Source organism: Cupressus sempervirens, chromosome 5 (genome assembly GCF_028749045.1).
Source record: "Cupressus sempervirens isolate cs-2001-9-10 chromosome 5, ASM2874904v1, whole genome shotgun sequence".
Classification (NCBI taxonomy): Eukaryota; Viridiplantae; Streptophyta; class Pinopsida; order Cupressales; family Cupressaceae; genus Cupressus; species Cupressus sempervirens.
In genome coordinates this window covers 122,628,152-122,645,864 of record NC_143122.1, presented here as the reverse complement: position 1 = coordinate 122,645,864, position 17,713 = coordinate 122,628,152, and the positions used below count along the sequence as shown (strand labels likewise).

The following is a 17,713-nucleotide window of genomic DNA, read 5'->3' as shown; positions in this document are numbered from 1 at the left end:
ATCTTTATTTCTAGGCAAAACATTAACGAAGCCTATAATTGAAAACACTTAACTTCAATTGATATTAAATCTTTAGTTTACATCCATTTGATGGGATTGAAGAGGAGATATTGATATGAAAACCATTAGTGTTCCTTAGAAGTTTGCACAAGGTGGGAGGAGTCATTGAGACCCTTCCACAATATTTTTTCACAATTACAACTAAAATTGACGATGCAAAAGGGCTTGAGCTAGGCTGGATGTGTCCCATCTCTAGAGTTTTCTGATAGTTTTTTCAATTTCATCTTTATATCTTTGAGGATGTCTATAGGGGGTGGTAATTTGCCATGTCCCTTCTTGAAAGCCTTAATGATGATTGTCTCTTATAAGAAATATAATTTAAAATGTTTTAAAAAAAAAAAAAAAAAAAAAAAACGTGTACAATACTTTAATTTAGTTAGTAATCAATTCTTAATAGAATAATCAATAAATATTAGTGTTTCAATTATTAACTCCGAATATATCACTTCTTAAATGTGTGCTTCAACCACTTAAGGTTGTGAGGTCAAATACAATCATACTTACTATGATCAAATAAGTCAATTAAGAAATATCATTTAATAATATCTTCATAACTATTGGAGCCACCTAAAAGTTCCATGTCTCTGACTATGATATGGGAAGATTAATACATAAACCACTCCAAAGATTATCAGTTTAGGAAAGAATTGTCTAATTGAATAGAAATTATGAGGTTAACGTTAATCAACAAACATACAAATTAATCATAGAGATGAAATTTATATAAAGCTAGTCTATATAAATAATACAATGATTCAATTGACAGAAGAAGATAATTAGCAATTAGGCTTTCGATCAGCACACGCGATATCAATGTTTTATAGAATCCATTTGACAATAGACTATAATTGTCAACAATTATTTTTATGTAATACTGGATCAACATAAGTGTTGAATGATAGCATACAACGGATCGATTATTTTCTATGTAATATCGGATCATCATAAGTGTTGAATGACAGAGTACAATGGAAAGATAGCCCAAATACAACATAGTAAACACTTCCCCTAAAATGCAGCTGCTCAAAATATGAAAGAATAATGATATAGATTATCAAGACAGAATAATGGCCCACTCTGCATCTTCCATCGTATGCATAGCCCATGTAGATGGTTATCGACTGAAGACCACAGAAATTACACAGTGATTAAAGGGTGATTGATTAGTATTCAAAGTTAAAAATCAATATTTCCTCCTATTATGGAAGGGTGCGATAAAACATGATGAGGTGTGCCTATTAGGAAACACATTCATTGGGAAAAGATATATAGATGAATAAGTGTGCATTCAAGCAAAAAAAAAAAAAGAATAATGAAAAGATATCGTGGATTTAGATGATCGTAAATTTTTTATTTATTTCTGAAACAAAGAATAATGTAAAAAAAATTAAGACTAAAGCTAAGGAAAGTGTTAGACTAACACTATATTAATACTATGTACAAAGGATATATAATAAGATAATAAATGCATAGACATATATTAATACTATTAAATTATTGATATAGATACTTAAGCACATAAGTAATATTTATCATTAATCATATTCAATCCTATTTACTATTTGGTTAAGAAGGGAAGACTGAAGTGTTAAAAAGGAAGGTCTTGTATAAATCCAAGCAACGGATCTTTGTCCCAGGATAGTTGGGGATCAATGACCTCAAGTGCCTTGCAGGCATCGTTCCAAGAAAGGCTTAAGGGCTTGGATCTATAAACTTTGAGGAAATCGATCGCAAAGTTGGTATCTAGACAACCTAGTTAACACCTAATCCTTCTATCTTGAGCTGGTTTAGTAACAAGGTTGGATATGAGTATTAAGATAGCTTAAATCTAGCAAGATGAATAACTAATCCTATCAGGGGACATTACAACCCAAACCCTAATTGAGAAATTTAGGATAAATTGAGTAAAGTCTCAACAAGGAACATTACAAGTGTTATTAGAGCTATGATCTTGCCATCCTGCAAGGTAAATACAAAGTAATGAGTCATTTTAATCAATAGAAGGGAACCATATTAAAGAGAATAGAAAACAAAGATTGTAGACTGTAGATTGAGTACAGTCGGCAATTCTAGCAAAAAATAGATCAGACTGTTATATATCAGGTAATGATGAAGCCTGAAAACATGATTAAGTGATGAATATATATTCAAATATATAAGTATATAAATGTATGCTTATAATAGAATTATGGATAAGATCTTCATATTGACTTCATGATAATTGTCTCTTATAAGGAATAATATTTAATAATGAATAACAATAAATTTAAAATAAATAAAACATAACATTTTTATTTTTATTAGTAATCAAATCTCAATATAATGATCAATAATACTAATGTTTCAATTATTAACTCTTAATTTATCACTTATTAAATGTATGCTTCAACCATTTAAGGTTGTGAGTTCAAATACAATCATACTCACTATGATCAAATAAGTCAATTAAGAAATACCATTTAACAATATCTTCATAACTATTGGAGCCACCTCAAAGTTCCATATCAATGACTACGATAGGGGAAGATCAACACTTAAACCATTCCAAAGATTATTGGTTTAGGAGTTGTTGATCATATGATGCAAAAGCAAAAACATCTCAAGCCCAATCCTGAAGTAGGGAGGGCCATTCTAATTTAATAGAATGTGTGGGGATAAGTATGGTCTGAGGTTGGGAGGTTAAGCCTATGTCAATACTTCTCCTTTCACCAAAGCTGAAGCTTGCACAACCAGTTAAAAATCCTCCAGATGAATCTTGTATGTACTTCTTTCTTTCCTTGTTAAGCATTTACTTTACTCGTGTGTAAAAAGGATAGTTATTTTAGTTGATCATGAATACAATTATAATTAGTTAATCGTTAATCTAGCTATTTCAAATGATCATAAATACAGTTATGATTAGCTAATCGTTGATCTAGTTATTTCAGTTGATCATGAATACAGTTATGCTTAATTGATCGTAATCTAGTTATTTCAGATGATCATGAATACAATTATTTTCAGTTAATTGTTAATGGCAATTAATGTCATGTGAAAAGGATTCAATTGTATATTTATGAATGTTGTGAGTTTTTAGTTTAAATCGTCTTTGTTTTCAATATGAAAATCCATTTGTTACACTTACCCCATACTTGCATGTGTATGGTGTACATGAATGTTTTATTTTATGTTTGATGTTTCTGATGTGGTTGAGGGAGTCATAGTCACCTACTAGTCAGGATCTACACGGTGCACCACTCCCTGCCATTCCTTGTTTAATATATATATGTGTGTGTGTGTGTGTGTGTGTGTGTGTGTTCGACTTTTATGCAAATTGCAGATACCAGGCATCAACTTCCTCGAATTGCCAAGATGAGCGTGCCCTATCGCAGAATATAAATGGTAAAGAGGGGAGATAGTTCTCGAGTCCAAATCCTAAACCTAAGCCAATTGTCCTAGAAAATATGACAAGTATCTAAGTTATTTACCCTTCTGAATTCATCAAGTGATGTGAATTCAAGATTTTGACCTTTGAGTTTGAATCTGTACTTTGTCTTTCAGATAGGTTTTCTTATCCAAATTTGTGGGTCTGTTGTGATTTTCAGTTATAATTAAATCAATAAAGAGAATATTAAATGATTTAATTCAACAAAAAATGTATAAAGAAAAATCAATTTTTAATTATACTTAATTAATTGAGAAATTTAGGAGACGGGTTCAGATCATATTCAATGATATCACCTATTACAAAGGTTGACACTGCACCTGCCAATGCTTAATATAAGAAATAGAGGTGTAAATAAAGAATTAAAAACTGGGGTATGCCCCTTTTATTATTGTATTTTATATAGGACTATGGTCCCAGGCTAGACTGAAGGTTTTCTTCTATATTCTTTCCTAACAGTGCCCGTTTGAACGGAGTAATTTTGGAAATTTATTAAAATTCAATATATATAATCAAAGCCTTTGGCCGTTTACTGATCAAAAAAAAAATTAATTGAGAAATTATTTAAATAGAAGAATTAAATTTAAAATATTTAATGAAAGTTCCAAATTTAACATAATTATATTTATTTAATTTAATAATAATTTATTTAAGAGTTTCATTTTAATAATGAACTCTAAATATTATTATTAGTTAAATTAATAAATATACTCTTAAAATACGTCTTGTTATTTAATAAAAGCAAGAGAGAATAAATTAAATAAAGTTTATTTTAATTAAAACACAAAAAGTTTGCACATGAAATTAAAATAAATTAATAAATAAATAAAAAGGCTTTGCGTGTTCGTAAAACTGAAACCCTAAAGGAGAAAGCTCTTTATTAAGAAATTAGAGCACATTTCTCCACACAAGTTTGGAGGAGCAAATTTCGAGAATACGGGAATTCTTGCAATCTCCAAACATTCATCTGGCTAGTATTAGATCGAGGTAGGAATGTTGCTTGAGATTATAATAGTTGTTTTTTTTAAATCTTTCCTTTATCTTCTTCGTGCTTGTTTGAGAATCTTGATTTAGAAATGGCTTTGTTTGAAACCCTTGCTTGAGTAATTACTACTCCTCATTATTGAAACGTCTATGAACAAAAATCTAATTGGAAACCCTCGTGTTGCAAAATTATGTTTGGGTTATCAACAAAACTAGGGTTTGTTTTGGAGAATCAGATCTGTATTAAATTGGTGATTCATCTGAGAAAACCATTGTTATCTTCTTTTTTTAAAAACAAGGGCCTACTGGAAACAGTCGCATACCAAGCCCTTATCAATAATTTTATATATCTATAAAATTAGGGGCATTTTATTATTTTATATTAAAAAAATTGGAGGGGCCGTGACCTCCCCCCGGTTACAATAGCAGGGAATGCTACCAAAGCAGCCAGGCCGCTAAGCAACCACCCCAATATGGGTTTGCGATTTTTGTTATCGCATGTTTTTTTTTATTAACTTATTTAATTATATTAATATAATTAATATTGTTGTTATTATTATTATCAATTTTTATTATATTATTTAATTTAATTATTATTATTGTTAATAAATTAATGTATATTACTTTATTAATAATTTTATTATTATTATTAATTATTATTAAATTTTAATAATAATAATTAGAAGATTTTTGTTTTATAATATATTATTTTGTTTTGTTTTATTTTTATTTTTTTTAAATTAAATTAAAGATGAATTTCAATTGTATTTAAGAAAAAAAATTCAATTAGGATGTTATTGTAAAAATGGTTTAGTTTTATATGAAAATGATTTTTATACTAAAGAAATTTTATTATGCTTGAAAACTGTATCAAATATAACACTTTGAAAACGAAAACTTGAACCCATTTGTAAATCGAACTTTTACGATTTCAAAACAAATGAACTCTGAAACTACACTTGGTTAAATACTTGATGTGATGTATGGTTTATTTTATGTTGGGGTTGGGTTTGACTTATTATGTTGACCAGTTTTGGATGTTTACCAGAGGGCTGGGAGTTATTGTTTTATGATGTTGTATGTGATGTCATGGTTAGGTGATTTGATCTGAGGTTTTGATCAGTGTTTATATTGTGATATCCAATTGCTTGTATAAGATTGATGTGGTCATTATGACTTGATGAGACATTCTGCTATGAGCTTAGGGTAGGTTATCTTTATGCATGTTGGGAAGTGGCTTGCAATGGAGGCCGAAGCCCTCAAGAGGTTGCCTAGGTAACCCATTGAAGGTTGTATAAATAAATGATAACATTTCATTAAATGGGTTTTAAATGAATTAACAAGAGTGAGTGGATTTCCTCGCCCATGTCTCGAGTACTAGTGCAGGCTAGGATGGAAATAGAGAGGATGCTTGGTTGCGACCTTGCCTTGTTAGTGTACCTTGTCTGTAAGAAAGGATATTGATGCCACATAGAGTCACTAGGGGGCCGGAGTCCAGAGAGGCTGCCAGGGTAACCTTAGAGTTGGCTCATGTGATGACACTTGCCCACTTACATAGTAGATATCCTACGTGTCTATGTTGACTCTGGGTTTAGATGTTACTTGTGTATTTGTACCTTTGAGATAGATTGCTATCAGGATTTCCTTGACCTAGATAATGGTTATGACTTTTGGGATTGATATCTATATGGGTCTTGAGATTATCTCCTCAGCACGACGGGAGTGGGCCATTTAGGTTCTAAGAGGTTGGGTGGTAGTGTTTCTTATACCATTGAGATCCGACAGTTGGATGTTGTTATTGGATGTACTTGTGCAAATGTTCTATTCTTCTGATCTTGTGTTTATGTTCGATGGTCATATTTTGTTGTACTATACTTGATTAGTGGAGATCTTATGAGATGTATTTATTCAAGATGTATATTCTTTTAGCATTTCATACCCTGTGACTTGTATAGAGGATGATTATGCATTTTGGGTTATGCCATGTGGCATCTTATGTAATTGTATATTATTTCATTGATCCGTACTTATGGTTATTCTATGATGAGGATTTTGTTATGTATCAGATTTAGCCTTAACGAAACTTATATATGTGATTCAACAACATGGAACCCTTAAGAGATCTAATATGTTTATCGATTGTTTGTATGTATGTGAGTTATTGCTTCCACTATGTTATCTCTTGTTGTTTTAATCTTTCAAAAAAAATGTTTGGCAAACTTAGTGACATATTAGGTTAATTTCTTTTGCGTTCCCTGGTGGGGTGCTACATTAGCAATATTGATCAGATTGAGTGTGTGTGTGTATATATATATATATATATATATATATATATATATATATATATATATATATATATATATATATATATATGTTAATGAAGGGTGCGATGCTGAATGGAGACATGACCATTCATCATTACACCTGTTCGATGTTTCAATATCATACTTGATCGGTATTAGATAGACATCACAAAGTCTAAACTAACACTAACGACTATAACAAAGTCATTCCATTCACAGCCTGAAAATGATATTTGATCTAAACAAGGATCAGAATACTGCTCGATTATTACGAAGATACGATCTTAAATGAAAGTCTATATATGAACATAGATATGCAGAGTATTATTCAATTGCATTCTATATGTGTGTGTGTGTGTGTAGAGATCATACTGATATATACATATGTATGTATTCTTGTATCATCAATCACATAGATTGTCTAACCAAAGCTACATACTTTAACACTCCCTCTTAGTTGGGGAAGACAAAGTATACATATAGATATGTATACATCAACAAGTTCTTATTTAAAAATGATATCACCTAGCTTGTGATATCAAAGGAAATGCTTAAGAACATCAAGTCACATTATATTCTTCTAATTTATGGTATGTGCTCTGAAATCACGCCTCATGATCTCTACCATAAGGGATCATGGTAAATCCATAGATATTAAGTCCTCATAATATCCACCATGATAAGAGAACATAAAGATGATCTACTGATATCACGTCTCATGATATCTATCAATATGTCTTTTTAACTATCACAAAATGTCCATGAATATTCATTATGATAGTAATCTAATCATTATAAAGTCGTCACCTTATAATGTTAGAGTCAACAATTCATCATTAAAAGATCACCTTTTAATAATGTATATGGGATAGACCCATAAATCATAGTCGCACATATGATAAAAGAGTTTAGACTTCAAACATCTTTATAAATATTAATACAATTTTGAGACTTAATCTCAAAAGCTTACATTTCAACCATACCAAGTTTCTTTCTAAAGTGATCAACTTTCACTTTTGGAAGAGGCTTGGTGAGAATGTCAGTTGTTTGATCACTAGTACTCCAATTGGATAGTTCTTCTTTCCACCATATCTCTTACGTAGTGGTAAGGGATCTCTATATGCTCTGATCTACCATGAAATACCGGATTCACGGATAACTTGATGCAACTTTGGTTATCGCAATGAATGATGGTAGGCTTCAGAGGCTCACCAAATAAACTGTGATAACCCTCCTCAAATCTGCTTTCAAAAAAATGCTGATGAAAGCTCAAGGAATTTCATCAAACAATTCACATGCAAGGGACGCATGACTGATATAGTATTTCAGTTGGCTTTACATGACTCTTTTTCAATTTGCATCAGTGAGAATCTTGTGCTAGAAGACTCCAAATGGACTACACAATGGCCTAACATGAGTGTGCTACTAATTTTGACAATATTCAGTGCATATATATGATCTAAGCATGAGAAATGAACACCTACAGCCAACTGGCATTTTTACACAAACTAACTAACTGATAAATAATGATATTGAATTGCTTAAATGACACCAGCAACTATTATCTTCTTAATTTGCAATGAAATTTCTAATACAATGCTCATGAAATATGGCCAAGACTTTTGGCATTTACATGGATTACAAAATGATAATGCTGGTATAATGCACACTTACAGCTGAAACTTATAACACCCTAAAAAAACAATACTAATAAAGGAACCTGGTGGTAGATGGCTGTAATAATTTTCTTCAATGCTGCCCCTTCTGCTTTGCTTTTCCAATTTTCTTTTTCGAACTGCTTTTTCGGCCTGCTTTTTTCGGTTCCGCTTTTTCGGACTGCTTTTTCAACCTGCTTTTTCGGTTCCACTTTTTTGGACTGCTTTTTCAGACTGCTACCCTGTTGAATCTCAAGACCATATCTTTTAATGGCGTCAAGATTTCCAACGTGAAGGGATTTCATCCTTCAAACTATTGAGACATAATCTCCAAAAAAATTTCCAATTTCTTTGATATTTCCAAGCCTACTAAAAAGAAGCTCTTCCCTTTCTTTTATAGTGTTCTCACAAGAGCTCAATCCTTCGTTTTCTCAATGTGGGATAAAACATCACTCCCTTTATGTAACTTATGTCTCCAATGTGTTATAAAATAAAGGGGACTCTTTTAATTTAAATATTTCCCACAAACTATAGTCTATGCATTAATAAAGTTAAATATTTAAATTTAACTTTATAAAATAGCTTTATCAATGCATAACAAATCTTATCAATGATAAACAAGTCTTCTTGCCGATTTTAAACAATTACCATTGACATACCACTGCCACTGGATGTCCGACCATATCCAAGATGACTTACTATAAATAGTAAGTATGCCCAAAGTTGCCTCAAAACCCCTCAAAAAGACCTACAACTGAAACTATCTAGGCCAAATAGCCTCTAAGCCCCTTTAATGTCCTGGTTAGCCTACGGGACCGTGGAAAATAGGCTAACGACAACATCATGCTACGAATGCTAAAAAGGGGACATTACATAGACTCACAAGCAGTTTTCAAAGCCACACTTCTTCTCTTGCTCCCATTGTTGCTGCAATGTATTTTACCTCAGTTGAACTCTCAGCAACTGAAGATTGCTTCCTACAAATCCATGAGATCATAACTGATCCTAAACTGAAACAACATTCTGATGTACTTTTCCGATCTGTCACACTTTCGGCCCAATCAGAATTGGTATATTCATGCAGTTCCAAATTGGTATTCTCATATTTAAGTCCATACCCAATGGTACCCTGAAGGTACCTCAATAAATGCTTCAAAACAGCAAGATGTACTTCTCAAGGTTCACACATGAACTAGCTCAATGCATTCACAGCATAGTAGATATCCGGTCAACTGTTCACAAGGTACATCAGAGATCCAATTATCTATCTATATAGGGTAGGATCTACTAGTCTAGATTTGGCAATTGCTTCTTTTAGTTTGTGTAATTTGGTTTCCATAGGTGTTGACATAGATCGATAGTTCCACATTCCAAATCTTTTCTGAATATCAAGAGTGTACTTATCCTGATGTAGAAAGATATTCCCTGACTTCTGTTGGACTTCCAATCCAAGGAAATAATGAAGAATCCCTAAGTTCTTCGTGTCAAATTCAAAAGCCAATTCTATCTACACTGATTAATGAGGTGCTCTTCCCCTGTAATCAGAAGTTCATCAACATAAAGGATTAAAATCAACATATTAGCATTAGTCACTTTAAAATAAAGATTTGGATCAGCATCATTCTTGGAGAATCCAAGACTTAGTAGGTATTTGTCAATCCTTTCATACCAGGCTTGGGGAGCCTATTTGAGTCCATATAGAGCTTTCTTCAATTTACGAATATGAGTAGTTGCATTATGAATCACAAAGCCTTCAGGTTGCTCCAAACATACTTCTTCCTCAATAGTTCCATTTACAATGGCAGTTTTTACATCTATTTGATGGATTTTCCAACCTTTGGTAGCTGCAACGGCTATTACTGCTCTAACTGAGATATATCTAGCAACCAATGCAAAAGTTTCTTCAAAGTCTATTCCTTCCTTTTGGGAGAATCCTCTAGCTACATAACGTGTCTTTTGCTGCCTTCTGCAACATACTTAACTTTGAAGAGCCATTTGGATGAAACAACAAATTTCCCTTTAGTTCTAGGAACTATATCCCAAACATCATTTTTTAGTATTCACTGATATTCCTCTATCATAGCATCTTTCCAAACTTGATGCTTGATAGCTTTGAAAATATTAGAAGGTTCAGAGTTAGGAATCTCACACGTTAAAGCATTGCATGTTAATTTGCAAGGTCTTTTGCTCTCTCTACATGTCCCTTTAGGTCTTGCAAATTGATCCCCTTCCTTTATTATCTTTCTTGCCCAAAGTGGCCTCTTAGGACTATTGTTAAGATTCTCTTCTTGAATCTCTAAAAGGATCTCATTTTCATTTGAAGTCTCTTCAGGGTACTCCCTTTGAATCTTAGGAGTAGGAACTTCTTCTATGGGTTTAGGTGTATCATACATCTCTATTTGATTTGAACCTAATGTTTTCTTCAAATATAACATATCTATTGAGTTCTATTTGATTTTGTCCATGTATACTTTGTAACCCTTTGTAGATTCACTATAACCAATAAGAATTTCTTTCCTTCCAGTAGGTCATAATTTTGTCCTTTTCTCTTTACTTACATGGATATAAACAAGACATCCAAATATCCTCAAATAACTAATGTTTGGTTTTATACCAAAAAAGGCTTCTTCAAGAGATCTGTCGTCCAAGTGTGAGTGAGAACATCTGTTTTGAATGTAGATTGTTGTATTAGAGGCTTCAGCCCAAAATGACATACTCAAATGTTGATCATATATAATACCTAGCAGCTTCTACGATAGTTCTATTTTTCCTTTCGGCAACCCCATTTTGTTGAGGGTTGTAAGGAACTATGAACTCCCTCTTAATCCCAGAATTTGAACAGAATTCTTTGAATATTTCAGAAGTGTATTCTATCCCATTATCTATTCTTAGAATTTTGATTTTCTTTCGAATGGAGTTTTCAATGATAGCCTTGAATTCTCTAAACTTTCTAAGAATTTCTTTTGATTCCTTGCATTTAAGAAAGTATATCCATGTCTTCCTTGAGAATTCATCAACAACTATCACATAGTACAAGAATCCTCCCATGGATGGTGTCAACATGGGTCCACATAGGTCATAGTGTATCGATTCTAACACATCTTTAGAATTACTCAAACTAATAGGAAATGAAAAAAAAATTGTTTTTCCCCAAGGCACAACCTTTACAAGTTTCATTATGAAATTGACTTAATTAAGGTAGTCCAGTTACTAACTTCCCCATGGAGTTTAGGGCATGAAAGTTGATATGACCTAACCTCTAATGCCAAATTTCATTAGAGTCTGAGGTCTCATGAATGAGAGCTTGGTTTGATTTAGTGCAAAGTTCATATTATAGTCCTTGTCTCATACCTATTATTTGAGCCTTCTTTATAGTTCAATTCTTTGCCCATGCTAGTACTTTACCTTCCATGAATGTAACTGTGTATCCATCGTCTTCAAGGGCTGATATAGATATAAGGTTGCTTTTTAATACGTCGTACATATAATACTCCAGAGAGTTGAATAGTGTTTTCAAATTTCAGTTTGATAGTGCAGGTCCCATCCCTTTATGGAATGTGCAAAATCATCTCCAATTGTAACTTCTTCATCTGTTTCTATTTGCATGCTTTCTAAATTGTCTTGATATCCTATGATGTGTCTTGAAGATCCACTGTCAATTATCCAAGTATTAGATTTGTTTGACAATTGACCAGACAAAGCTGAGTAGAAGGCATACTTTTCAGGATCTTGATCATCGTTTGACTTATCAATTTTCGCAAATGATGCTTGACGTTTTGATCGATCAGGACAATTTAGTGCAAAATGTCCATATTGATCGCATCTAAAACATTGAATTTTAGACAAGTCTTTCTTTTGTTTTGAAGATCCCTTTCCATGAAATTTTCCTTTTCTTTTAAGGTTCTTCTCCTTACCCTTCTTATGAGAGCTGGTATTGAGAAGATGAATGTCTTCATCTATGGGTTTTTGTTTTCCTTTAGTTATTTGTCTCGACTCTTCTTGAAGACAATTGGATCTTAATCGATCTAACTTTGGAAGTTTAGATCTTCCACTTATACCCTGAACAAATGGTTCCCATGAATTTGGTAGTCCTCGTAATGCTATTAGAGATAACTCTTGATTGTCAATTTCATATCCAACTGATTCTCCTTTATTCATGCTTATATGATTCATTTGTCTCTTAAGGGCAACTCTTCTACCAGTATTATTAACTACAAATGCATTTTGAAGGGCTTTGAACATGTGATATGTTGTTTCATGCTTTGCCACAATAGGTACTTTATGATCCCGAACTGCAACCACTATAATTTTCATGGCTTTCTCATTGTTCTCAATCCATTGAGTTTTCTCTAGATCATCCTTTGGTTCTTCCTTTTCTTCTTTCGCAAAAGATTCTAGCTTCTTCTCTTTTAGTAACATTATTATTCGAAGTTTCCAGGATGAAAAGTTGTCAACATTTGCAAGACGATCTTCAAATCTTATCATGTTTGACATCTTTAGAAGAATAATATGTGATTGTAATTCAAGGTATAAATCTGAATCCTCAATCTGATCGTTCCTTAACAAGGCTCTGATACCATGTAAAGTTTTAAGTTTGTATCAAATTTCAGACTATGTATGAACAATGTTGACTAATAGCAGATTTGTTTTGCCGATTCTATATATTTAATTCTCAGTGATATAATGGAAATATTCTTTAATTTGAGATGCTTATATACTTCAGATATGCCTTGCATTTATCAATTTTGATGCTTAGCAATATTGATCAGATTGAGAATATATATATATATATATATATATATATATATATATATATATATATATATATATATATATATATATATATATATATATATATATAAAGGAAGGGTGTAACGAAGAATGGTCATGTCTCCAAATGGAGACATGCCCATTCATCGTCATACATGTTCAGTGTTTCAATATCATACTTTATCAGTATTAGTTAGACATCACAAAGTCTAGACTAGCACTAACAACTATAACAAAGTCGTTCCATTCACAGCCCGAAAATGATATTATATAGATCGATATTGATCTAAACAAATAAGGATCAGAATATTGTTCGATCATTATTGAGATATGATCTCAGATGGAAGTATATATATTAAAATGGCTCACATTGTAATGTCCCCTTCTCTGCGCTAGGCCTTTCTAGCGCCTTGTTGGTCTATCTTTCCATTTGGATAGGCTAAGGGCATCAATCTAGAGGATGCCAGCCAGTCATAGGAATTTATTTGGTTTCATTTGGGAAATATTTAAGTTGAGGAGCTTTTCCATAGTTAAGTCACTTTAGTTTATAAAGTTACTTTATGACTTCAAAATCATTTTTATAACAAAAGTAACTTAAGTGACTAAAAGACGAAAATGGTTTTTATCCCACATTGCCTAGTTCTTTGTACTTTCCCTCATATCAAGGTTATAAAAGGATGAGCTTCCTTGGGATTGAGACCATGAAATATATCCATATATTGAAAGATAAATTTGGTTGCTTAAATGTGACTAGTTTTCTTAAGGACAAAACCCCTTAAGAAGAATTAGAAGACTGGACATAGCCCAATAATCTCTTCTAATATTGTCCTGGTTCAGGTACGAGTTTGCAGAATAATACTTTGGTTCAGACGAGCCTGCTTTCAGAAGTAAGTTGGTTAACAGTAAAAAGCACTTGTTATTTCTCTACCCTAGTTGGAAATGTCGTAGGGTCAGTCTCCTTCATTTGTGAAGTTGGAAGTGTGCAGATTGAATCGTAAACGATAATAACAACAGAACAGACTACAGACTATAATCCATGGGGGAAGTAGAATCACCATCAGCAGGGGTCAATAGTGGTATTATGGCTAACTCCTGTGCAGAAGTGCAGAAGTATAACAGAGTTTGTGGAAGTAATTGACGTCGGAAGCCCTACAGCCATCCCTAGCAGCAATCGCGGTGGCATTGACAGTCCCACGCACTGGTTGCTAAGGTCATGTTCGGACAGGGCAGGCCCAGCCAAAATGTAGCTGTCAACTGCTGCAAGCAGACGTGAATCCATTGATACGGATTCCCTCCACACTAGGACGCATGAACAGTCAGCTTCTCTCAGCAGTACCAGGTTCCTTTACCTATTTTACTCGCATTTTGTTTGTATAAAACTCTAAGACTAATATTCAGATTTCATAGTGGTTATATGATTGAATGTGTTTCAAGTATTTGGTGATGTCTGAATTATTTTCATGAGTTTTTCCCATTGCTACATGTTGCCAATGCTATATCGTGAAGGAGTTAAATGCTGGGTTAGGCTGGATTAGAACAACAGTCATCATTTTTCCACGTTACAGCATGTTTTGATTTAATATATGTTGCTACATCTCGGGTCCGGATTATTTCACACATGCAGTGATTATCATATGCAGAATATTATTCAATTGCATTATGTGTGTGCACGCACGCATGTGAAGTACGTAGATCATACTGATATATATATATATGTATGTATGTATATGTATATGTATATGTATATGTATATGTATATGTATATATGTATATGTATTCTCATATCATCTGTATTCTCATATCATCAATCACAGAGATTGTCTAACGAAGCTATATACTTTAACATTTGTTTGAGAACTCAATCAAGGTGTCAAAATTTGGTGGGTCGGGTGTCTCACCCTCAAGTGGAGGGTTTTCCCAAGATAAGTCTTTTGAGTCTCTACTGTTCTTTGTGTTTTGGGTTTCAGTTGATTTCTTTAGAGACATTATGGTTCAAATATTAACACTTTTTGCATTTATGTGCGGGTACCCATTCCTCATTGCAACTACGGCATGGGTTTTCCTTTACAAGGCTTTCCCTTTTGTTGCAGTTATGGCCCTATTCCCATGGTCCTTTGCATTGAGACCATAAGTTGTTTTTCCTTAGCTCATCACGTTCTATTAGGGTAAGAAACCTTTTGGAAGACTTCTCTTTCGAGTGGGATTGTTTGTTGTGATTAACTAATGGTTTGTTACTTGAAGATGAGGGTTCCAATCTTATGGCTATTTCAAAAGCATCCTCTTCAGATAATGGTTTGAGGACGCTTACTAGTCCCTCTAGTGAGTTGTTCAATCCCTCTACGAATAGGTAAACGAGGCGGTCATCATCTACTCCTATAACCTAAACTGAAGTTTCTGAAATTATGCTATGTAATCTTCCACTACTCCTTGTTGTTTTATTTGAGTCCATTTCTTAAAATTCTCTTAGGGGTGTCTTCTGTCAAATCTTTTAATAAGCCGTTGTGAGAAATCTTCATAAAAGGTGACATTTTGATGTCCTTGAGTGTGGATTCGTGGTGCCACCACTCATGCACCAATCCCTCTAAATGAAGGATCATGAATTGAAGTGCATCCCCTTTGGTCATAGGGCTAAGGGTGAAATAAGTATTCAATTTCTGCAGCCAATAATGAGCCGTAATTTTTCCCAATCCATCAAAATTTGGGAGCGTTCATTTACTTTATTCTTAAGGCTTTAGTTGGAGGAATTCTTTCCCTTATTTGTTAGCTTCACAAAATTCCCTAAATAATACTAATTCCCTAATATTTGGTCCAAGGCTTACATAAGCTCTAGCATTCTCAATAGCATTATTGGTTATTTGACCCACTCCTTCCTCCATTGGGATATCCTCTCTAGGTTAAAAAGGAGATTGGGTACTCTAGATATTGAAGCCCCATTATTTTCTGAGTGGTTCAAGCTTAAGTCTCTCCCATTAGAAGTATTGTTCTTGACGTTATTTATGAAGTTCCCCATGTTTTAAAATGTCCGGAGAAGTGCTTGGTTTGACTTTTCTATTTGGCTTGCTAAGGTTTGATGGGTTTGTTCCATGATATTTCTAAGTTCATTAGTTAATTGTTCTGCCATGGCAGCACTTCCCCTTGTTAGTTGATAGGTTTCCAAGAACTGTGGTTTCACAGTATGGCAAGATTATGCTCTAATAGGAGCTATGAGTTTTGTGATCCTTACACTATTGGCTCTGATGGGCCCAGATTAATTCATTTGATGCAATGCTCACTTAAAAAAAGCTGTTAGTTTTTTTAAGGGGTTGAAAATATAAAATTCGTACCAAAAAAATATTTGTAAAATGTGCAGCAAGACTGTTGCCCATTCAAACCATGCGAAACGAATTACATTTCATTTGCAAAAACTATTTTGTTGGTCAAAATAGCAAAACTTTTAACTGAGTAATATAAAAAATATAAAAATGAATCCTACCTGTTGCCTCTCTTTTTTGAGCTGCCTTTTCGATTTTTTCTCCGTAGAGACTTTCTTACATTCATTAATAGGCCTTACAACGGGAGCAGCCCTCACATATTCCTTCTTAACGGGAGCCCGGGCTTTGGAAACCAACTCTTCTGCACTTGGGTAATCCAAAGTTTCGCCACCGTCGCCAGATTTGGCCAAACAAGCAGAGCCCACTTTGGTTGCATCTTCTTTATCAGTACCCACATGTTCAGACACAACTTCTGAGAGAAGGACGTCTGCTACTTGGGTTTCCATGTAAAGTAGTTGTGATACGAGGAAGCTATTGATTTTTTTAAAATTAATCTACATTCTACGACAATGGTATTAGATTTTGTGTTATGATTGCAGAGTTTAGTGGCTGCACCATATTCAGCAAGGTTTTACACAAACGTCTTAGTTTCACTGAGCGTAGCTGGGGTTTGGGTTTCTGCTGTGGATTATTCCGGTCGAATATTATGATATTTATCTGTCTCCCAAATTTATGCATATGGAACCGTTGATTAGAACGGAGTGATAAGGGCCGTTTGGCAAGAGGGATACAAGCGTTATAGGCATATGTAAATTCTTAAAAAATTCAATTCTTCGTTTGGATGCATCAAATCGGAATTGGAATACCAAGTAAAATAAGAATACGTGTTCTAATTTTGGTTCAAAAATGAAGTTTTGCAATTCCACCCAAATAGATAGAATTGGAATACGTATTCCTATTCCACTTTTATTTATTTTAGAAAACATAAATTTTTGGGTTCGCAAATTGACCATCAAATTCTGGCTGAACCAAAAATCAGAGTAATAATTACTATATTTAAAATTTTAGGTAAAGTATGTTGAGAGATGTCAATGTGACTAGATTTTGATGTTTTTGTGATTGACTTATTATATTTTAATGGAATATATTAACAATTTAGTTAGTAATAGGCAAGAGCCTACAACACAACAATAAATTGTGAGCTTCTTATGTGAGAGGTCTTGGGTTCGAATCCACTTGAGTTTAATAGATAATAATAATCAACCA

General features: G+C 33.2%; 1 protein-coding gene across 1 annotated transcript in view; it reads right to left on the bottom strand.

Moving 5' to 3' along the window:
* The window catches only part of LOC149554814 (FMN-linked oxidoreductases superfamily protein), a 74,332-nt gene extending 57,200 nt beyond the window's left edge, over nt 1-17,132 (bottom strand). The window contains exon 1 of the mRNA XM_089828828.1: nt 16,669-17,132. Within this exon, the coding sequence (XP_089684954.1) occupies nt 16,669-16,953 (285 nt within the window). The 5' untranslated portion in view covers nt 16,954-17,132. The remainder of the gene's footprint in view (nt 1-16,668) is intronic.
* Nucleotides 17,133-17,713: the final 581 nt, after the last annotated feature.